Source organism: Pelodiscus sinensis, chromosome 14 (genome assembly GCF_049634645.1).
Source record: "Pelodiscus sinensis isolate JC-2024 chromosome 14, ASM4963464v1, whole genome shotgun sequence".
Lineage (NCBI taxonomy): Eukaryota > Metazoa > Chordata > Testudines > Trionychidae > Pelodiscus > Pelodiscus sinensis.
This window is the reverse complement of record NC_134724.1, coordinates 12,656,708-12,680,186: the sequence shown is the minus strand read 5'-3', so window position 1 is coordinate 12,680,186 and position 23,479 is coordinate 12,656,708. Positions and strand designations below refer to the sequence as shown.

At 44.5% G+C, this 23,479-nt stretch overlaps 1 protein-coding gene across 6 annotated transcripts in view; it reads right to left on the bottom strand.

The window, feature by feature from the left end:
• FAM174B (family with sequence similarity 174 member B) overlaps window positions 1-23,479 on the bottom strand; it is a 173,555-nt gene that overhangs the window by 30,835 nt on the left and 119,241 nt on the right. For 3 of the 6 annotated variants that reach the window (XR_012895722.1, XR_012895721.1, XM_075897017.1), the window contains one exon: window positions 18,012-22,948. The exons of the other annotated variants lie outside the window; for them this stretch is intronic. Coding sequence is in view for 1 of the 3 variants with exons in the window: in XM_075897017.1 (XP_075753132.1) it covers window positions 22,945-22,948 (4 nt within the window). In the remaining 2 variants the exon portion in view is untranslated. Of the gene's footprint in view, window positions 1-18,011; window positions 22,949-23,479 lie in introns of those variants that run through there. 6 annotated transcript variants of the gene reach the window in all.

Here is a 23,479-nt window from a genome sequence, read left to right as displayed (position 1 = left end):
GCCACCACACAGCCACAGCCACAGTCCCAGCCCCAGCCGCTCCCAGAAACTGGGCCATGTAGCAGGAGGCTGCCCCCGGTGCTGGGGCTGCAGCTGTGGTGCTATTTTTAATATCCTGGCCTTGGCCCAGGAACAGCTGCACTGCAGCCTGGCTCTAATCCCACCACGTGGCCTCACCCTGGGAGCAGCTGGAGCCAGGGCTGCGTGGTGGCTTCTGGGGCTGGGACTGCGGTACTAAAAATAGCACCACAGCCCCAGCTCCAGTCCCAGCACATGGGATAGGGCCGCGTGGTGTGCCAGGACTAGAGTCCAGACTTCTCCTGGGCTGGGGCCATGGTGCTATTTTTAGTACCACGGCCCAGGCTCCAGCTCCAGCAGCCACCATGCGGCCCACCCTAGACACTGCTCCAGCCCTGGGGAAGGGAGGAAGCTAGTGACTACCCAACTGCTCTTGGGCTGGGGCAGCCACTTGCCATGTGGCTCTGCCCCGGAGCAGCTGAGCAGCCACTGCATGGTTCTGCTGAGGAGGTGAGTGGGACTCAAATTGTTCCCTTAGAAGGAACTATGGTGGTGGGGAGCCCCAGAGAGCAAGAAGGCAAATGTCACTGGCATAATCAGCAGACCAGGGAACAGCCCCAAAGGGTCATCTGTGACCAGACCCCATCATATACTACATCCCCTATAATACACTGTGGTCATGACTCCCATGATTCATTACTGGGATTCACCCCCTCACTCCTTCCCCCGAAAAAAGCCATGTTGTGCCCTGGGCATATGACATCTCAGCTGAACACACCGGAAACAAAACATTTCAATTTGAATCAACCTGGCCTGAAACAAAATATGGATGGACAATTTCTGAGCACCTCTGTTAGCTGGTCTTTAAATACACATCATGTAATCTTGGGCAGATAGATCTGTGCTGCAGTTCCCCTATTAGTTAAATGGAGATAGGGTGATGCTTACCTATCTTTTGAAAGCACTTGAAATCAACGGCAGGAAAGCACTAAGTAAGAGCTAGTTAGCTATTGTTTATAGGTAATTAGACCAGAATCTTTTTGTTCCTCTTGTGGCATTAAAGGTGCATTCTAATTGAGGTCTGGTTAAAGCACTAGGGTATGTCTACACTACCCCGCTAGTTCGAACTAGTCACCATTTTTAAAAGCCGGCTAGTGCGAACCCCCGTGCCACGCGGCTACACGTGGAATGTTCCAAGAGGCGTACAGATAGTTCGGAATGGCTAGCTAGTTCGAACTATCTAGCCCGTGCCACGTGTAGCCGCGCGGCACGGGGTTCGCACTAGCTGGCTTTTAAAAATGGCGGCGCTGGCTTATGCTAATGAAGCCCGGGAAATTCAAATCCCGGGCTTCATTAGCAAGTTCGGTATGCATACATTACCCCCCTAGTTCGAACTAGCGGGGTAGTGTAGACATACCCCTACTTAGCAAGAAGAATGTACCATAGACATTGTGATAACAAAATCAGTATGTATCTGCAGAGTTTCATCATTTTAAAACTGATTTTAATCAATGACCATGGAAGCACCACTTAAAAATGCTGGGAGCAAGGGATAAATCTAATCACTTGCAGGTTGCATTTGACTGGAACTGATGTTCTGCGGAGAGCAGCTGGACTAGATTTCACACGTATTAATACAAACCTATAATATAGGAGGCAGTAAGGCAGGGGGCCAGGGCAGATTCTTAGTCTAGTAATTCTGCTTCCTATGTTGATTGCTTGGTTATAGTTTCAACTGCATGTATTCATCTTCCTTTCTTTGCCTGGCATGTAGTGTCCAGGCTGAAAAATAACACCCACATTCCACCCCAGAGATGGCTGCATTTGTGGCTGATAATGTGGTCCTTGTACGGAATGGGCTGATTGCCCTCCTTTGGTCTGGTCGATTACGCCAGTGCAGAAGTGCCAGGCTATCAGAATGGTTGCATTTGGCACCCCTTGTATTCTGAAGTAAATGACGCACAAGATGCAGACCCAAAGCCTACGATGCAGCTTACACGGAGTACAAAATGATTATTACCAGGCACTCCATGGAGGCAAACAGAGATTTTAGTGCTGGTTCCCTGTTATAACCTCAGCAAACACAAACTTTAAGAAGTCCCGCAAGAGACTGATTGCTCGCTTCCTCAGAAATAACAGCAAGTGGCTGGGAGTTTAAAAAGGATGCTCGTTGCAGAGGCACACAACAAAGCAGTACGTGTCCTGACATGAAACCTCTGTCCAGCTTGCAACCAGAGTTAACAATCCAACCCTGAGCTCTTGCGTCAACACTCAAGTTACTGTAAACTTGCCCCATCAGAGATGCTCACTCTTGGAATTGGTGTCTCAAGGGAGCCATCTATACAGCCCCTGCAAAGGAGTGGCTGTCTTGCAGCTGCAGGACCTGCAACTCACTCATGAGCCTGTGAATGGCAGATCCAGAAAGGCTGAAGCACTGAGCTTAAAGCTAAGTACAGCAGTCAGCGGAAGCTTGACAGCACTGCCACATACTCCCGTTTTATTGGGAGTCTCATACTACTGGGGAGGGGGGAAGTTGACAGCCCCAGCTAGTGGAATTAAGTGATTGTGAGAGACTCAGGTTTCTCTGAAGTAGGAATTGCCTTGGTGGCTGCAGAGAGACGTTTGAAAATGCGACTCCCGATGTGTTTCAAAAGCAGCTGCCAACTGTTAAAAATCCCAAATGTGGGTTTTTTAAAACCTCCTGATTTGCGAGGCAATCTCGTGATATTTAACCACGTGAGGCCCACAACACGGGGGAGGAAGGGTGCTGTGTATAGGAACTGCAGTGTGATACTGGCAAGCATGGCTGGATTAATGCAGGGGATTTAGGGGCTATAGCCCAGGGATCTAGGCTAAGGGGGGGTGCCACAGAAAGATCTCCAGGCCGCCAAAAGTTCAGATCTTTTTGGCAAGGCCCCCTTAAACCAAAACCCAGGGCTGTAGCCATTAAAGCCCTTGTGCGTTATCTGGTGCTGCTGGGAGCAAGGGGGAGGCAGCTCCATGCACTGCCATTGCCCCCGCTGGACTGGAGCAACAGCACTGCGAGAAGCTCTGTCCCCACACTTCCCGGCGCTCACCTGCAGGCTCCACTCCTACACTCCCATTGGCTGGGAATCCCAGCCAAAGGGAGCTGCAAGAGACAGTGCCTGCAGGTGAGTGCAGGGCAGCACAGCCTATGCTGATCCGCTTGCTTCCCCCAAACCAAAGGGGAGCTGTCCAAGGTAAGCATCCCACACCCAAACCCCCAGCCCTGAGCCCCCTAACTCCCACCTCAGACTCCCCTCCCTTTGCCCCATCCCTGAGCTCCCTCCTGCACCCTAACTCCCTTCTAGACCCCCGCCCCCACCCTGAACCCCATCCCTAAGCCTGTTCCAACACCCTCACTCCCACTCAGACCCCATACCCCCACCCCAACATCCCGTCCCGACCCCGCTCCCACACTCCAAACCCCTTGTCCCCAGCCTGGAGCCCCCTCCTGTACCCCAAACACCTCTTCCCTAGCCCTATCCCTCACCACCTCCCACACTCACCTGCCTGCCTCATCCTGCTGCCCCATCCTGCACTCTGAGCCCCTCATTTTGGCCCCATCCCAAAGCCTAGCAGGCACCACACAATGTAAGTCCCAGGTGAGTTAATTCAAACCTGTTGACAAGACCAAATGGTGAGCATGGTACTGTCTCTTTTTCAACTCATCACCCATGTAGCACAGCCCCCACTACCCCCGTGCATTCACACACAACCCAGGGGACGGGCTGCTATAGACCCGCAGCTGTAGAAATCATCATGTTTCATTAGCCAGTTAAACACATTCCAACATTCCCACTCAGCTACACCTTTCAGACTGATTTCCTCCCTGCCCCGCAGAGACATTAGCAGAAGCGTCACAGAGCACAACAATGGCTATATTATCCTGCAGTTCCAAAGCTGGGAAATGTAGGTCACCCATCTTAGAGGTGGCCTGGTTTTAGAGCCCCAGAGACAAACTCTTTCCCATATCCAAGCTTCTGGGTCCAAATGCTGTCAGAAGCTCATGCTTGCGAGTTTCAGCTTGCCTGGATAGTCAAACAGATGGACACAATCACCTTCTTAAATAGACACAGCACAGTCCAGATGTTCCCATGCAGCACTGCGTGCTAACACATTACATTGACAGACACAACCACAGTGTTGAGCTACCCCTCGGGGATAGGCACAGGGAGTTCTATAGACACATGGATATTTTTGTCATAATAAAATACAGAGGGATAGGATTGAAAGGCTACAGTGGAAGGATTTTTATAATTAATGCTGGCTCCCTCCAAAAAGCAGCCTGAGGGCAGTGGAAGAGGGAAGGGCAGTGGATGGGTGATGCCGGTGTGACACCGACAGGCGGAACCGAACCTAGAACCTCTGGAGCTTAGTGCATGAGCCGCTACAGCTTGAGCTAAAAGCAAGCTGGCTCTCAGTGGAGGCTGTAGAGCAAACTCGCTCTCTCTCTGAGTGGACTCAGGGCCACTACATGGGACAGTAAACTACACCCGGTAGGGGTATGGTTTGCACCATCATGGCAGCTCAGTAATGGCAGTGGTTCGGGTTTCCTGGGGTGCCCCCGTGACAGCAATGGAGTATTCCGGGAGCTCAGGAATCAGACACACAATGCAGTTCCCTGGCACGGGGAAGACCCCGCTCTATGCTGTGGGCCCACTGGAAGGGATAATCTGGCTAGCGACGCATCAACCAAGAAGAGACATGACCATGCCGAGGCACTAGGATATGAGACTCCAGGGGTGTCATTCTGGTCCCACTAAAATCCAGGGGAGCTTTTTCATGCACTTCGGTGGAGCCAGGATTTCAATCTGTACTGGGGCAGGCTGGTTTCCTTGAATAATGTGAAACACAGACAGCGCTTGCTATGCCACTCTGCTTTCTCCTCCCGCCATCTGCAAAGCCAGCCTGCTCCCGAGACCACTTTTGTTCCTCAGAAGGATTCAGAGATGCAGCCTGGAACACGAGCACAATGAAATACCCTCAAGAAGAGAGCCCAAGCCTGCAACCCCTCTCAAAATACGCCAGGGGTCTGAAATGACAGCAGTGCATTGATCATAAACATCACAGCCCAGGAATTAGGCAGAATGTGTAGAAGGCAAAGAGGAAAAAAATAGTCTATGCCCTCAAACAGCACAATCAGAGAATAAATGGAGACACTGCGTCCCTTTGGATGCAAATATTCCTAGTGCTCAGAGACCATGGTGATAGGCCCAGAAGCAGATCAAAGCAGCCAGATCAGGTCATCCAGTTTGGTACATTATCAGGACTAGAAAATATGATCAAAACTAGGGCTCCTAAAAATCCTTCTCTGAGCTACGTAGCAGGAGCCAGCACAGCCTCAGGGACAGGCTGTGGAAGTCAGTCTTATTTCTGCCTGCACAACTGGGCAAAATCAGGATGACACGCACTCTGCCCTGAGCAGTGTTTCAGCATTGAGGGTCCAAGAGAGAAAAAGCAGATACAGATACAGCTTGGGTACAGATACAGATACAGTTTGTCCTCCCGATACAGAGCGCTTTCCTCTTTATGCATCTTGTAACTGGCTCCATCAGTTGACGGAAAAATGCTTCAATCCAGCCTCAGTTTACTTTGGTGAAGAACGCTCCTAAGCCAGCTCTGAGTCCAGGTCACTCTTTGGATGTCTGACTTGGGCATAAGTGTCTTGACACAGTGTAACCAGCTTACAGTGGCAGCTTGCTTGAAACGCTGCACAGCTTCTCCCAGAACACTGACTCACTTTGGTCCCACGGTGTTTATTGCTGTAGCTCACTGCAGGAACCCTGGCTCAATGCACCCTGAAATATCACTTTAGCCTGCTAGATGAGGAAACATTGTCTCAGCTACTACAGCTCCAAGCGGCTCTAACAAATGCTTGTTAATGAGTCCATCCTCCCCAAAGCAACTATAAACACTGGCTTTGGAGCAAACAGCCCATGCTGCAGAGCTCTGCAGATAGTCCTGGGATGAATGGTGAATGATGGTGCATAGACAAATGCATCTTCCTGGTGGGGAAGGAAGCTGATTCATCACAGTCTCTAGCCCGCAAAAAAAAATCCATGAGCCTCCTGTCTGGTCTGATCTCTTCAGCGTACAGTCAAGGGTTTTGGAGGGGTTTGTTTTTTTTATTATGACTGGAGTTTGGAGGACTGATGCCAGTTTTTTTTTTATTTTTTTTTGCAAAGTCAGATGGAGCTAGTTATATAAGTTCTGTCTCCAAGGTTCTTACATAGCTCCCATTACTGTACTGAGCATCTTCAACAGAATTGCCTTCACAGAATCCTTAGGCAGTAGGCAAGTGCTATTCCTATGTAACCCACACACCCACTACGTGTGGGGCACTGTCCCATGTGGTGGCACTTAGAATGAGTTAGCTCTCAGCAAAAACTGTAGAGCAAACTGGCTTTTAGCTTAAGCTGCAGAGGCTTTTGCACAAAGCTCCAGAGGTCCCCACCTAACTGTCAGCATTACACCTAGTTTACACACGGGTAGGTCAGGCTCTCTGTTACCCAACATCCCCCAGGAACTTTGTGGCAGAGATGGGAACTGAGCCCAGGCAAGTTCCTGAACACTGGACCATCCTTCCTGCAGTTGCCAGTGTGGTGAGTTCATCTCTCTTTTGTGCAGCTGAATGAAAAGACTAGAGCATGTTTTAGCCAGGCCTACAAAATGTACGACAGAGTCTTGATGTCACTAAAGTCAATAGAATAACTCTACATTTACACCAGCTTAGCAAAGCAGGATCTGGCCCACTGGTTTTTATTGCCATTCAGGCAAAGGGGGGAAAGCAATTGGAACAGAATGAAGAACACCCTGTGCGTCTTATGGATTCATTTGACCGGAAATTAATAGAATGTTAAATCAAACATTCCCATACATCCCATCTGCTCAGTCAACAGTACCTCAGCTAGCCTGTTTCTGGCAAATATTCCACCACGAAGCAGTGTTATTTTACCCAGTCACAGCTAGCATCCGCTGCTTTTCACACCAACGCAGACTTCACTAGATCAAACTGCTGTGCAAACACTGATGTTTACTCTACTGAAGTGCCCACTGAAATAGCATGTCTTCTGATGATAATAGAATACTAGAACTGGACGGGACCTCTGGAGGTCATCAGGTCCAGTCCCCTGCCCTCACGGAAGAACCAAGCACCATCTAAGATCATCCCTGATGGATGCCTATTAACCTGCTCTTAAATATCTCCAGTGACTGAGATTCCACAACCTCCCTAGGCAATTTATTCCAGTGTGTAACCACCCTTACAGTTAGGAAGTTTTTCCTCAACTTCCCATACTGCAATTTAAGCTCACTGCTTCTTCTCCTGTCATTAGAGGCCATGGAGAACATTTTTAGTCCCTCCTCCTTGTAACACCTATTTAGGTACTTGATAACTTTAGGTACTGATAACGAGTCAACAAGCAGCTTAACCAATAGGTTAAGAACATAAGAATAGCCATACAGTGTCAGACCAAAGGTCCATCTAACCCAGTTTCCTGTCTTCCAACAGTGGCCAATATCAGATGCCCCAGAGGGAGTGAACACAGGTAATCCTCACGTGATCCCTCCCCTGTCACCCACCTCCTGAGAAACAGAGGCTAGGGACACCATTCCTACCCATCCTGGCTAATAGCCTTTGATGGATCTAAACTCCATGAACTTATCTAGTTCTTTTTTGAACCCTGTAAAATTTCTGATCTTCTTAAGAGCCTCTGGCAAGGAGTTCCACAGGTTGACTGTGTGCTGAGTGAAGAAAAACTTCCTTTTGTTTGTTTTAAACCTGCTACCTGTTAAATTTCATTGGTGACCCCAATTCTTATATTATGGGAACAAGTAAAATAATTTTTCCTTATCCACTTTTTTGACACCATTCATGATTTTATAGACCTCTATCATATCCCACCTTAGTCTCTTCTTTCTAAGATGAAAGAGTCCCAGTATCTTTAATCTCTCTTCACCTGGGACCCGTTCCAAATCCCTAATCATTTTTGTTGCCCTTTTCTGAAACTTTTCCAGTGCCACTATATCCTTTTTGAGATGAGGCAACCACATCTGTACATAGTATTCGAGACGTGTGCATACCATGATTTTATATAGAGGCAATAAGATATTCTCTGTCTTATTTTCTATCCCTTTTTAAATAATTCCTAATATTCTGTTTGCTTTTTTGACTGCTGCTGCACATTGAGTGGATGTTTTCAGAGAACTATCTATGACTCCAAGATCACTCTCTTGAGTAGTTATAGATAAATTAGTCCCCATCATGTTGTATGTACAGTTGAGATTATTTTTTCCAGTGTGCATTACTTTACATTTATCAATATTCATTTTCATTTGTCATTTTATTGTCCAATCACTTAGTTTGGTGAGATCTTTTAGAAGCTCTTCAAAATCTGCTTTAATCTTAACTATCTTGAGCAGTTTAATATCATCTGCCACCTCACTGTTTACCCATTTCTCTACATCATTTACAAATAGATTGAATAGGACTGATCCCAGTATGGACCCTTGGGGGACACCACTAGATACCCCTCTCCATTCTGAAAACTTACCATTTATTCCTACCCTTTGTTTCCTGAACCAGTTATCAATTCATGAGAGAACCTTCCCTCTTATCCCATCACAACTTACTTTACTTAAGAGCCTTTGGTGAGGGACCTTGTCAAACACTTTCTGGAAATCTAAATACACTATATCCCCCGGAGCCCCATTGTCCACATGTTTGTTGACCCCTTCAAAGAACTCTAGTAGATTACTAAGGCATGATTTCCCTTTGCAGAAACCATGTTGACTTTTCCTAAACAAATTATGTTCATCTATGTGTCTGACCATTTTTTTCGTTACTATAGGTTCAACTAATTTGCCCAGTACTGATGTTTGACTTACCAGTCTGTAATTGCCAGGATCACTTCTTGAGCCCTTTTTAAATATTGGTGTCACATTAGCTATCTTCCACTCATTAGGTACAGAAGCTGATTTAAAGGATAGGTTACAGATCACAGTTAATAGTTCCACAATTTCACATTTGAGTTCTTTCAAAACTTTTGGGTGAATGCCATCTAGTTCCAATGACTTGTTACTGTTAAATTTATCGATTTGCTACATAACCTCCTTTAATGACACCTCAATATGGAACAATTCCTCAGATTTGTCACCTGAAGAGAATGCCTCAGGTTTGGAAATCTCCCTAACATCCTCAGCCAGAAAGACTGAAGCAAAGAATTCAGTTAGTTTCTCCGCAATTACTTTATCGTCTTTGAGCGCTTCTTTAGCAACTTGATCATCCGGGGCCACACTGGTTGTTTAGCAGGATTCCTGCTTCTGATGTACTTAAAAAAACATTTGCTATTACTTTCGGAGATTTTGCCTAGCTGTTTTTCAAACTCCTTTTTGGCTTTTCTTATTATACTTTTACACTTAATTTGAAAGAGTTTATGCTCCTTTCTATTTTCCTCACTAGGATTTAACTTCCGCTTTTTAAACTTTGCCTTTTTATCTCTCACTGCTTCTTTTACTTGGTTGTTAAGCCACAGTGGCACTTTTTTGGTTCTTTTACTGTGTTTTTTAATTTGGGGGTATACATTTAAGTTGGGCCTCTATTATGGCTTTGAAAAGTTTCCATGCAGCTTGAAGGGATTTTACTTTAGCTACTGAACCTTTTAATTTGTTTAACTAACCTCCTCATTTTTGTGTAGTTTCCCTTTCTGAAACTAAATGCCACAGTGTTGGGCTGCTGAGGGTGTTAAATTTGATTACATTATGGTCACTATTTCCAAGCGGTCCTATTATAGTTACCTCTTGGACCAGATCCTGCGCTCCATTTAGGACTAACTCAAGAATTGCCTCTTCCCTTGTGGGTTCCAGAACCAGCGGCTCCATGAAGCAGTCATTTAAGGTATCAAGAAATTTCATCTCTGAATCCTGTCCTGAGGTGACACGTACCCAGGGCCAGTGCCTACAATGGGGCGCCCCAGGCAGTAGCCCAGTTAGCCAGTACCTTGGGCTGGCTATGCATGTACCCTATCAATATAGGTGTCATGGGGTGGGAAAGCCAGCCCCCTGGGAAGCAAGGTGGGAACCCCGCTTCTTGGGTCCCGTCTGGGTTGCCTAATCCTGTAATCATGCCCCCCGTCTATAGCCGCTGTCAGCAGGGTGGTAAGGGCCAGTGGCCAAGTCAGTAATGACCCCAGTCAGCAGGGCCCAACAACCAAATCAGCAACGTAGCTGAGACACCCCCTTTTGGGGAGGGTCAATGGAGTAGGGTAGGGGAACCGGGGCCCTCCCTCTCCACCGGGCCCTGGCAGTGTCCTGCCACTAGCTCAGCAGGGAATAAACATGGTGAGCTCACAGGGGCCCTTCCAGCTCCCCGCTCTGGGCTACTTCCTACCTTGTCCAATGGCTGGCATCTTCCCCACCTGCATCCTCTGGGCTAGTTGCCCCCCAGCGTCCGCCTGATGTGGTAGCTGTTGCTGTGGCTGCAGTAGCTACTGCTGCTCCTGGGCTCTGGCAGGGGCTTCTTCCCCTTCCATGGTCAGCCCTGACTGAGCTGCTCCCATGGCTTTTATGCTGGCCCTGTAGTTGGAGCATGCCCACCAGGGGCTGTGGGGGAGGAGCTCTCTCTGTTTTTTTGATAGCCTCTCTAATCTCCCTAGCATTTCAGAGTTGCTATCACTGTTCTGGTCAGGTGGCCGATAATATATCCCTACTGCTATATTCTTATGATTAGAGCACGGAATTACTATCCATAGAGATTCTATGGAACATTTTGGTTCATTTAAGATTTTTACTTCGTTTGATTCTACATTTTCTTTCCCATACAGTGCCACCACTCCCCCACCGGTTATGTATCTTCTACAGCAAACATTTTCATACTGGGGGATGCATGCCATATATTCTGGGTGGGATAAGGGAGAGACTTCCTCTGCACATTTTGCCCATAACAAAAAATACCCTGCTAACCCGATTCCTCCAGACATATCAAGCCCTCAAAAGGCCTGTGCATTTGACTCTAAATGACACTGTGCATGTTGGCAGGTTCCTGTTAAGCTTGCATAACAAGTCGTTGCCATATGTATGTTAATCTGTTTGCTTCAATTAAGTGTGTGGTTGATGCTTACATCAAAGGCCCAATCACAGTTTTCCTTTTGTTCTTATTACAATGGATCGTTGGCTTATTTGTGCAACAGGAAACAAAAAACACCACCGCTGAAAAACAAAGAAGCCGAAACTGTTTCAAGTGAAGCACCACCACTGGTAGGAGATACAGGCAGTCCCTGGGTTACGTACAAGATAGGGACTGTAGGTTTGTTCTTAAGTTGAATTTGTATGTAAGTCAGAACTGGTACATATTGTAGGGGAAACTCTAGCCAAACATTTCTCCCGAGCTCAGTTTTATTCTCCCACCCCTCACTTCCCTCAGTCCTTTATTCTCAAGCTGAGGTGTCTGCTGAGAAAAGCCGCTCTGCGTCTCCCTGGTCTGCTGGGGGGAAGCAGCTAGTGCGGGGTTGCCTCACCCCGTTTGTAAGTAGGGATCTGATGTAAGTCGGATCCATGTAACCCGGGGACTGCCTGTATTGTGAAGCAAGTGCCACCAAACAGGCGTGTGGTACAAATAAAGCTGTGATGCAGCAAAAAGTCAAGCTGAGGAAATATCAAGAGGAATACATACAATACAGCTCACCTACTTGGCTGAACATTTGAAGCACCCACCATGTGTTATGCTCATGATAACTTAATATTTAATAGGAGTTGCAAGTTTATCGGGTATAGGTACTTGCATGGTGGTGGGGCATAAACTACAGACACAAAGACAGTGGCACAACCAAATCAGCGAGAGAACCACTGTAATGGGTGCAGCAGGTTTAATGGACTATACATATTTATATAAATATGGTGGCCAGATCTGAACTGATCTTATGTGGAAGAAGCTCATACTAGAGCACCGAGCAGCAGTATAAACACTTAGGCTGCCTCTAGACTGGCATGATTTTGCGGAAATACTTTTAACAGAAAAGTTTTTCCGTTAAAAGTATTTCCGCAAAAGAGCATCTAGATTGGCACGGATGCTTTTGAGCAAAAGCAACCGTGCCCAGTATAGACGCGCTTTTGCGCAAGAAAGCTCCAATGGCCATTTTAGCCATCGGGCTTTCTTGTGTAAAAAATTAAGGTGCCTGTCTACACTGGCCCTCTGGTGCAAGTATTCTTGCGCAAGAGGGCTTATCCCTGAGTGAGAGTGTCAAAGGATTTGCACAAGAAGCACTGAATTCTTACATTAGAACGTCAGTGCTCTTGCGCAAATTCAAGCGGCATAGACAGCTGGCAAGTTTTTGCGCAAAAGCAGCCACACCTTTACTGTAAGATCATTCCCCATATGCAATGTTCCTTCTTGAGCCTAGTGAAGCATGTTAGTCTGTAACTTTAAAAAAGAGGATTTAAAAGTGGCCATTCTTACACAAACACAGCACTGCATGCTAGGACCTGCTGCCCCAACAGTTAAAGACAAAGGCGGCTTCCGCTTGCTTCCTTCCTTTCAAACTAAATAGAGCTCTCCACCCTTGGATGAGTGCCCAGAAGAGGAGTACGTTAACCAAAGGTTTGGTGGCCCAGGTTTAAATGCTCCAGTGCAAATACACAGCCTGGCCACTAGAGGGGGGAAAAGAATAATATGGTGAGAGTATGTTACACCCTCACCAGTCCCCGGATAGATTTTCTGGGATGCTGAGTTTTGTAGTTGACTGTTCCTGTGTCTTTACATCATATACAAGAAGTTCTACCTTGCAAGAAGCTCTCCCCTCCGCCTGCCTTTTCCTTCCATGCTGAGTTATTTTCACTCATTCCTTTGTTACACCAATTCTAGTTTCTGACTCTGAGATGAACATTTCATTTTGAAAGGCTGGTGTCCCGTGTCAGGATTATAAACTTACTCCTGAAATGCTTCATTAATAAATAATAAAGTGCTAGTAAATATGCAGCATAGACTATTAGTCAATTCCACATATTCTTGGCTGTGGGAGCATAAAAGTACACCCTGTGGCTTTTATACATATAATAAGGAAATGAACATTCAGATTGTCTTTATAGCCCACAAATAACAAGTGCTGAATAATTCACTTCTGATAGTATGTTAAAAGCAAACTATTTGTTTCTTTAAACACAAACAAACAATATGCAGTAAATATGTGATCTGAAAATATCACATATCCATGGAGAGACAACATTGTTGACTTCAATAGGTTGGTAAATAGCAGCTGTTTAGTAACAAACGTGCCAATTCTTAAAGTGTTTTGAGTGTTACTAATTATTTTATTTAAACCTAGCAGGCTTTGGGAGTGCTAATCCAACTACAATATATTTGGCTTTCAACTGCAGGAGAGGAGGCTAGAATCAAGAATTAAATTCAGTTTAAGTAGAATTTTTTTTTAAAGTCGCAGAGGGATAGCTGTGTTACTGTTACTTTAAAAACACGGATTTAAAAGTGGCTGTTCTTCTACAAAGGAATTTCACCAGCCTATTAGAGAGAGAGAGTGCGGAACTGGTATTCATCTGCAAATTTGACACTGTTTCTCTGGGCTTAAACAAAGATGTTAACTGGACGTCACTTTATAAAGCCAGTCTCCCCTGCCTTTAATACCTCATTTTTACATCAAAAGGTAAATATGGGACAGTTCCAGCCCACTTAATTAGCCTCATTAGCACCAGTCCTACAACTGACAGGTACATTTTTTCCTGTTATAAAATACTTGTGCTTCTGTTATTTCTCACCAGCTCATCATCTGATAGTGGGTTTTACCCATGAAAGCTCATCATACTATACATTTGTGAGACTCTCTAAGGCCTTGTTTCTTAAACTGTGTTCTGTGGAGAACTCACAGGTGTGCTGCGACCATTTGAGGAAAAATAACGGCCGCTAGAGCCGCTGAGACGCAGCGGATGGTGTGAAGGGTGGAGGAGGTGAGCAAGTGGTGACGCAACAGCGATGTGGCAGGAAATGAGGTGGGGCTACCCATATTGCTCCTCACGTGCTTCTGCGCCTGGCTTGCAATCGCCTGGGAATGCTCCACGCCTCGGTTGCGCCCCTTTCCAGAGAGGAGGAGCGTTGCAGGGCCAACAGCAGGGAGAGATCTGATTGGCCGTCTCTGCTGCTGGTCTGGGGATCCTGCCTGCCAGGGGAGAGAACTGCTCTACAGCTGCCACCCCAACCGGCTCTTTGCACCACTGCCTTAATCCATCACTTGTTACCCAGGACAGCTGAGGGGCGACAGATACAATTTCTTTGCTGGACAACTTTTTTTTATTTAATGGATAGCAATTGACAGGTTGTGTTTGGGATGCTAAGATTAAAAAAGATGTTCCACTTTTCAAAAGATAATTAAAAAGATACATCATCATTGGGCAGAGAGCGAATATTGTCGTTGTCAATAAAAGTGTTGTCTGGTGTTAAAGGGGCAAGGTGTGTGGGAGGATTTTTTTTTTCTCACTCAACCAAAAACTCTTGGTGTTCCTCATTAAAAAAAATGTATTGTGTGGTGTTCCTCAGTCTTAAAAAGTTTAAGAAACACTGCTCTAAGGAGTCACAGAGCTACTATTGTTTTTAAATGGAGCATTATTGTCCAAAGAGCAACCCACATGGTACAGCTGTGACATTTTTTCAGGGAACAGGAAGTTTACCATAAAAGGAACATTTCTATTTCAGCAAATCATTTCAACTGAAAAAAATGCCTGTGTTTTGACATTTTCAAAACTATGTGAATTTATATCTGATCTAAACACTTTGTTTTACTGCCGCAAGAACACCACAAAAATCAGTCTCGGCTCAAAGTGGTTTTGAGGATTTTTCAGTTTGGCACCAAATTGCGGTTACGAGGAATCCCTATGATCACCAGCATGGTGTGAGAGAAAATGCATTTTTGGTTTTTTTCCTGTTTGTTCCCTTTGCAGCTAGTCAGCTTTGACAATGCAAGCCTTGCCATAGGTGCTGCACAAGTGTGTTTAGCAGCAAGGGACACTGCACTCACAGACAGAGAGAAGACCCAAGTGTGTTTGGCATTACACTCAGCCCCACGCAAAATCCTTCTAACCATCAGTGGATGAAAAGGCATTTTTAAAACATCTAAAATCAGGACAAGCTCTTGTAGAGCATTTAGCTTTCAATAATGAATCAAACAAGCTGGTAATGCCCTTTCACGTGTATCCCATTAGTCCTACTTATGCACCCCAAATAAACCAGTCCATCCTCGGTATTTGCAGGGTTCAAATATTTGTGGTATTTTGCCTGCCTGCTCTTCCCACGCTATGGCTACAGCCTCTTTGCCAAGCTGTTTTAAGCTCTTAATCTTTCCTCACACATCACTTACTCTAAGTCCATGACCATTTTAGCTTGTCTGCTCTAAGCTCCTTCCCACTTGTACCTATCTTTCTAATGAAAAGTTGCCTGGGCATGAATTCAGTGTTCACAAGTCAATCCAGAAACTGTGCTAACTGCCTGCTCTCCTCGCATGGTGCCCTTACAGATGCAGTCCCAAAACAGGGAGAGAGCCTCCCAGCTCTGCACTGTGCTCTCGTGAAAGCTACAACCTGCGTGAAAATATTCCAGCAACAATTCTGTGTCTTGCTGCTTCTGTCACAAGCCTCTAGGCTTCACACCCTGCTCCACCAGAAATTAATTAAACACCTTAAGAAAATGTATTACAAGATGGTGTTCCCTTTGATGGGGTTTTCAGTCACCACAAAGAGTTGCACAACAGCTGATCTGTTGCAGTTGTCGGCTGAAGCCTGAGGGCATTTCAATAGGTTTATTATGAATCAGGATTTTTAAATTCACTTTGCGGGCAGCAGAACATAATTTAAGAGACACCAACTGGACAGCAACTGCCCTTTGTCTGCAGCACAGAATTCCCTGGAGACTATGACTGCAATTGCTATTAAGTGAGAAACGAAGGTGTCAAGACTGACGCAATAGGGAGAGGCAGCTGACTGGCTCTTGTGCGGGATGATTCATACAATCATTCTTTGGTTGTCAGGCTTGCTTTGCCTTGCTTTGGGGTTTAGAAAGATATAAGCCTGTACCTGAAATAAGGGTAACAGGAGAAGAGTACTGGTCCACAAAGACACTACGTAGACTATAACATCTGTGACAATGCCGTCAATAGAATGCATGTATCAGATGTAAAACTCTTAAGCTCTCTTGAACCACAGCTTTGTTCTCCAGCACAACAAGGATACTTTCCACTGCCAGAGTGACTTGCACCTAAACACATCACAAAAACCCAATCCAGATATGTTAGGTAGGCTGGATCCTGGCTTTACAAATGAGAAACCTGTGGCACAGAGGTAAGAGACTACCCTGAAAGCAAGATGGATAAAAAGTGATGATTTAAAAAAATAATAATAATCAGAATTAATTAAATTGGATTTTTAAAAATCAATAAAATATTACATTTCTCATTTAAAATGAACAGTTACAATTAAACGTCATCCCAAATGTGCTACACCTCCACTTAACAGTCTAAAAAAATGAATCAACGGCTCTAGTCTGTCCACCCTAACTACCAGGTCTTGCTTCTTGACAGTCCTAGGCTTCTAATTTCTGTTTCTCAGCAGACTAAAAAGTAACATGTGCAAAAAGAGACATGCTGGAGAGGATTGTTTTTGCTCTGTGCTTATGTGGTGGTGGTCCTTGGCCAAGCACAGCAGAGGAGTTAATTAAGATCTTGTCTTAAGGCAGACACACAATATATGGAATGGACTGGAAAGGAAAAGGGAAGACATTCAGCACACACACAGCTTCCTATATTCCTCCACACTTTTGCCATAGAAAAACTGTCCTGGCTTCTGAATGTACCTCTCTGGGAATATTTTGCAGAAACTCATTCCCTAGGTAAAAAAGTAAAATGTATCAAGTGTACACGGTGCAAGAAGATGATGTGGGGCCTAGTTGCAAGAATGAAACGCCATAAGGAAAACTGCTTATTGGGAGAAAATGATATAGATGTGGATATGGCTGAGTGGATCAACTGGTTAGAAACTGAATAATTCACTTTGCAATACATCATTCTTCAAGACTCTCTCAATGACTTTTAGTATTAGTGTGACTTGACAAGTAAATTCCCATGATGTTTACTGTGCTGGATGTTGCTAGAAAAAAAAAATTAGCTTAGCTAATCCTTGAGGCTTTTTAATTAGTTAATTAGGTTTAGAATCGGTCACTCAAGTATACAGTACAGAAAGCTGCAGTAAGAGAAATCTAGAGTTGCCAGTTGCCACTTAGTGTCATTTTCTTAATTTATATTACATAATACATGCCTCTTATTTTGGAACATCATGGCCACACACCATAATGGTGATGCCATAAATGTATTCCCTATTTTACTTCAGCATAACTCAGTTTTCCCATAGGAACCCCATTCTTTTCTCGTTTTCTAAAAATCAGACGTGCCAATGAATACAATGGGGCTTACTCCAAAATTAAGTGCAAAATCTAAGCACAGTCTGTCTTAGCTTTTTTGGTACCTTGATTTAACTCAAATTTTTTTTTTGGTGAATTAAATTGTGGTTTACATCAATGCACCCCACCTGAAAGCTGCTGGCAATCAGGTTGACTGGCATCCTGCTTAGGGACATCACATGCTGCAAGATGTTTGTCCTATTGACTAGAAGCAGAAGAAAACTCAAAGACTTTTGTCTAGCTGACCCCAGATTGTTGAGCACAAACGTGGTGAGGACTGAGCTGGATTGTGTTGATTCATTTCCTTCCTCATTCGGACAATCACTGCACTGTGCTGCCCTCTCTGTACCTCAGTGTATTTTGGATTCCCACCAGACAAAGGGGCTTGCACATAAGAATCTGGCAATCATCAGTAATGGGGGACAAAGCAAGATTCCCCTTTATGTTGATCAGAAGTCACCAGTAACATTCCTCTCTCCAGAAAGGCCTGTCATCCACCCTTCCCAAACAGAACTCTCAACAGAAATGGATTTACAAGAACATGTTTAATGACAACAGTTCCTACCGTAACATGAGATGTCCATCCAAACTTGCACTGCCATTTTTTTTTAAACACAAGCCTTTGGGTCACAAGGGAAATCCTAATCCAACATTTTCATCAATGGCCTGGTGATTGCACACACAGGAATGCATGGGCCTTGCAAAACCTCATACAAAATCTGCAGAAGCAGAAATCAACTAAGAAAAATTTTAATTAAATCCACAAATTCCACCCTGATTAAATTACTGTTGATGCTGTAATTTTGAGGGGATATTTACAAAACTGGCTATAACTGTATCCAAATAAACTCTAGCTTGTGTGCTCATTTACTGACAATAAGTCAGTTTGTATTTAGAATAAAGTGATATTAGTGTTAGAAAGTAGCAAAGGTTATACTATTCGCCATTTTGCAATCAATTCTCCATTTTGCTGACAAAGTCGCGTCCAGTTCCATCTTCCTCCTTCTGGCGAGGCAGATCTTGCCCCTTATTCGGTTTGCTGAGAGGGTCAGATGGATGCGTAATTCTACACAAGTGATTCCTCTCTCTCAGAAAAGCAGGCATAGCAGACCCACAGGGAAGAAACCAGTTGGGTATAGTCTTTGATTAGCTGAGCTTCTGAAATGGAACCTCCCCCAAAAGAATTATGGTCAGTCGAATAAAGAGACAACTGTAATTTGTCATAGGTAAGGTACTTCTCTATGTTGTGGCATGTTCGAGTAAAAAGGGATCTATCTAGTTTACTTGTCTCTATTGGTTTGATTAAACTAGTACTGAAAGTGAATTTTGCTAAGCAGGAAATTAAGTTTAATACAAATGCTATACAATAGTGTTCTTCATTTGCTAGAAATAAAAATGTGTCTTTAAAAACATCATCTACCAAAGTAGTTTAAGACTATGCAACACAAAGAGCAGCAAACATTGAAACATGTTACAATCACAACAAGATTAGAACTCTATACAGTGTAAGACAGTCAGAACATGTATTACTTCAATGTAGTGGTTAATGGCTAGCTAGTCTTCAACAGAAATCTATAATTAAATATCCCAAAATCAAAGAAGCTATGTTGTAACTAACTGCTACCTTTAAAAAAATACTCCTAAATATACTATGGATATGAGTCACATCAAGTGCTCTTAAAGTCTTAACTGAAATAAACCTATAGAAAAATTTAATTAGACAAACACCTTAAATCACGTACAGCAATTGTTAGGTAACTATCGTCCCATGTTTGCAATAGCAATTTAACATCAGGTAAGCATTCAGGCTCAATGATATGACCTTGAATGACACTGATGAAGCTGCCCTGATTTCCTTCATTAGTCAGCCAATCATCCCCTGTCCCCCCAATACCATTAGTTTACACGCAAAGGCTAGATTTACAAAAGGAGTCCCCGGGAGATAGTTGCTCTAATTCCAAAGAGTTGGGCATCTACATTCTGGACACCTTTGGGGGAAAAAACTACTGTTCCTCACCGAAAGGTAAACTTCAGGACTACAGAAGCAATCTTGATAGCAATAGTCAAGTCAGTCCTAATTAAACCCAGAAGTGCTCATAAGGGCCTGACAAATCCCAGTGAAAGACTCACTGATTTCAGTAAGAGTTAGTTCTCATGTTCTGAAAGATCAGATATCTTAAACTGGGCCTTATTTCCTCATCTCTCTACTTCTGTAGAACCTAGAACTAGTCTTGTGCAATGAAAAGGGCTCTCAGTCCCAGAAAAGGTTCAGAACATTCCAGACAAGCTATTTCAAAACAAGGCCATGTCCTCTGGAGCTCAGGATGCTCTTCTTCATAAATTCTCCTTTGACACAAATGTACAAACACAATGCTACGATCGCTCTTTCACTGAGAGAGAGAGTAGCCAGGCCAAGACTCTTTCCCCTCTCAGCCACAAGGGGTTAGCTGTTTTCACCCAATCTTCTACCCAGTATTGCCATTTTTCACTTCAGGACTCAACCTATCCAAGAATTTCCCATAACTCAGCTCATCTTCATAGTACTTAGCCAACTCCAAAGGTCCATCATGTTGCCTACTATGAACCATCTGGTGCATTTCTGTAACATGCTTTCTTGAAGGTGTTCCCAAGCCATAGTGCGCCATCCTAGTCTATGGGCCTTCCTATGGCTCCTGTAATTCAGAGCTCAGTACGCTCGGACCTACCCTACTCAATTTCTCTATCTATTGATCCCTAGGTGGGATAAAGGGCCTCCCTGCAGTAAGGTGGTGGGGCAGGTTCCCATGTGGCATAGGGCACTCACCTGGGGAGGACAGGGTCATGGGTTCAAGTCCCACCTCCCCAGGTCATGTCCAGTCCAGTCAGGACAGGACTACCAGGTATCCCTGGGGCAGGCTAGATAGCAGTAAGGTGGTGGGGCAGGTTCCCACATGGCCTAAACCCATTAAATATTGCCCAATAACAGCACTATGGAATGACCTGAATTTACTCTGTGATAAAAATAGGATATTGATATTGCCTTGATGACTAGTATTAACTCAAAGGTCCTCAGTGAGAATTTTCCAACACAGGCCAGGTGTGAAGCCATCACTGCCTATTCTCTTAGGAGAGTTCAGATGAAAGCACAATTGTCCCAAAGAATTTTCCTCCTCCACCTTTTACTGACTTCCAGCTGCCTTAGTTCCCTCTTTTAATGCATGATACCATCTGTACAGAATGGGATTTTCACCCAACAACCAACTTTGAAGTGCACAGTCTGAAAAGTGACTGAAGATATTGCATCTGGGGATTCCTGTGCATTTTCTGTGTTTCACAGCAAAAGTGCTCCAAACCAACAGAGATCAGTTTTGGTAACTGCCAGTGCTGGACATTCCACCCAAGATGAGGCCACAGCTGGGTTCTGCCTATCATGTTGTCATCAGCAATAACAATTTCGCCCTTGGAACTCAAAGTTTAGCCAGGGATTCATGAAACAGAATGGAATCCAGTTCACTGTTTCAGAGCTATGTAAACTCTGCAGGGTCAACATAAATAAAAATGCACATGCCAAGGAAGCAGAGATGAAATGAGACATGCCCTGAGTAGATCTGTGGAGTATGAACATTTTCCAACCCACTTTTCTAACTATTGCTATGCTTTAATGAGGCAGCATGGAGTGGCAAAACACTCTCATTTAGTAGGTGGTAAGGGGAAAGGAATTTAGAATGCAGGGGCTAAATCTGTCAAGGGCCCAGAGGGACACAACCAAACTACACTGTATGCTAGTTTGAACACAGCTATAATTTTGCTTGAGTTAATGCAAATTGCTATTGCAGAACATGGAGGTCGTCTTCTTGCAAAGAGCCAAAGTGAGCGGACTAAGCACATCTGTGTCAGGGGGCAAGCTTTGGGAGCGCGCTGAACAGGAGTGGATAATATAACCTACTTGGTCATGATTTAAAAAAAAAAAAAATCAAGAATTCCAGAATGCACTATCATGGGCAGCCTTGGAACAGTCATTCCAGAGAGGCAGCTTTGCAACTGATACATAGCAGTCACAATCCACCAAGCAAACTGCAGAATTTACCAAAAGAGTCAAGCAAATGTCAGTATACTCCCAAAACAAGAGGTAATTTTAACACCAACAAGGCAGGAAAAGCTCCAGATGGGTTAAAATCCCAAAGCAAAAAGGTATTTGACATACAAGTTGGCAGAACACACAACAAGAGTCAATATGTCAAGCAAAGCTCATCAAAACTGCAGCTCCTTTTCAGGAACGCCATGAAACAGAGCAACCATGCTAATAACTTTGAACTCAGAGCTTTCAAAGGATGGCACAGAACTCAGTCTATGGATCTTAATCAGCCTACATTACAGACATTCTAGTTTTTTAAAAATAGCTGTCCCACAGCTCTGCCCTCTGAAGTGTGAAGAATTGCAGACAACAAGAGGGGGGGGGGGACGTATCTTAGTGTAATATAGGAGTTGTCAGCCAGCTGGGGGAAGAATCCAGTTTGATGTAGAAAGGATTATTTGCACGAACGCTTTCAAGGGAGGGAAGAGAGAACCAGTGTTCTCATCCTGCAATTCAACAACTGAATATCAGATATTTTGTAAAATTTGATTAGCAGAAGAGATACAGCAAGAAAAGGATACAAGATGGCAAAAAAGAAGTGTTTTACTTCCTACGCGGGGTGGGGAATTACAAAAATAGATATCTATTTTCTCTAATCCAGGATTCCTATAGTACAGTGCTTGCTGTTTCTCTGCTTCCCTATGGTCTCATGTTGCTTTGAGTAAGTCTGACCAGAGCTCCATTGGAAAATGAGTACATCATTATAGGAGGGCTTAGTGCAATTGTTAAGATCAGTAGCAACTCATCACAATTTTTTGCAACAGTCACAAAATAATAAAAAAAAAGACTCAAACATACACAGAAACTAACACTTCAGCACAGTTTCAGCTACCAGCTGTCGTCAGATGGGTAAGTATTTCTGTAGGCCCAGGATCATACAATTCCAAGTCTTAGCACAATATATGTTTAACAGAGACCAAAAGTATCCAATTCAGTTTCTAGAAAGAAAGACTTTTGGGCATCTTGGTCTAATTGGTTTTTTCCCCTTCCTTTTACAAAATGTATTTGGACCACTGAGTGCTGAAAGTCTATACACAGTGCTGTATCTGCCCCTGATGCTTTTGCAATCCCCACCTCTTCAAGCAACAGAGCAGAGTCTATGAGGAGGAACTCGGGTCGTTTTACTGTGGGAGTCTGGAAACTAAGAGTTTCATGGTGATATTTTGGGCAGAGAGTCAAACACCCCGCTGCTGTGTACTGTATAAATAACATCGCAGAGGTGGCAATGTTTGTTTTGGTTTCAACACTGCAGAGATGAAAGCTTCTCCTTCACAGTTAAGGCTTCAGCAGGGCTCTCGACAGCTGACTGGCTTCTCACAGGGAACCAGCGCTCCGTGGAACAGCTTTACCTGGCAAGAAAAGAGTGTGGGGGGGGGGGAGAATTAGTACTATCAGAGAAGCTTTGTTATTAAAACAGACCATGTGCAACTATGGGAATTTACATAATAGGGGGAAAACAAAGGAAACACCACCTCCTCTGATCACAGCCGCTCAAGCAGGGGTGGATTTCGGGCTTGATTACCCACATGTGGAAATGAGCCAAAAGCAGTCTGAGCAACAGGCAAAGCTCAGAGATAAGAATTAAGTCAATCACAACTACAGTTCGAAACAGAGAGGACAGCTCTCCCGGAACGGCACAGCTATGGAAGTTTTTCTGGGTAACCCATTCCTTTTGGTTGCTACCCAGGCCATTTTCTTCTTGGAGCCCTCACATTCCTTTCTTCCACCTCTCATCCACAGGTAAGAAAAGGGAAGAGATGCAGCTGCCTCGGCAGGGACTGTTACGGCAGCCAGGAGTCGAGGAGAACTTTTAGGTACCACTATAGCACTTAAACCTATTGAGCCAAGGAGCCACCAAGGACTCTCTGTGTTCAGCCCTG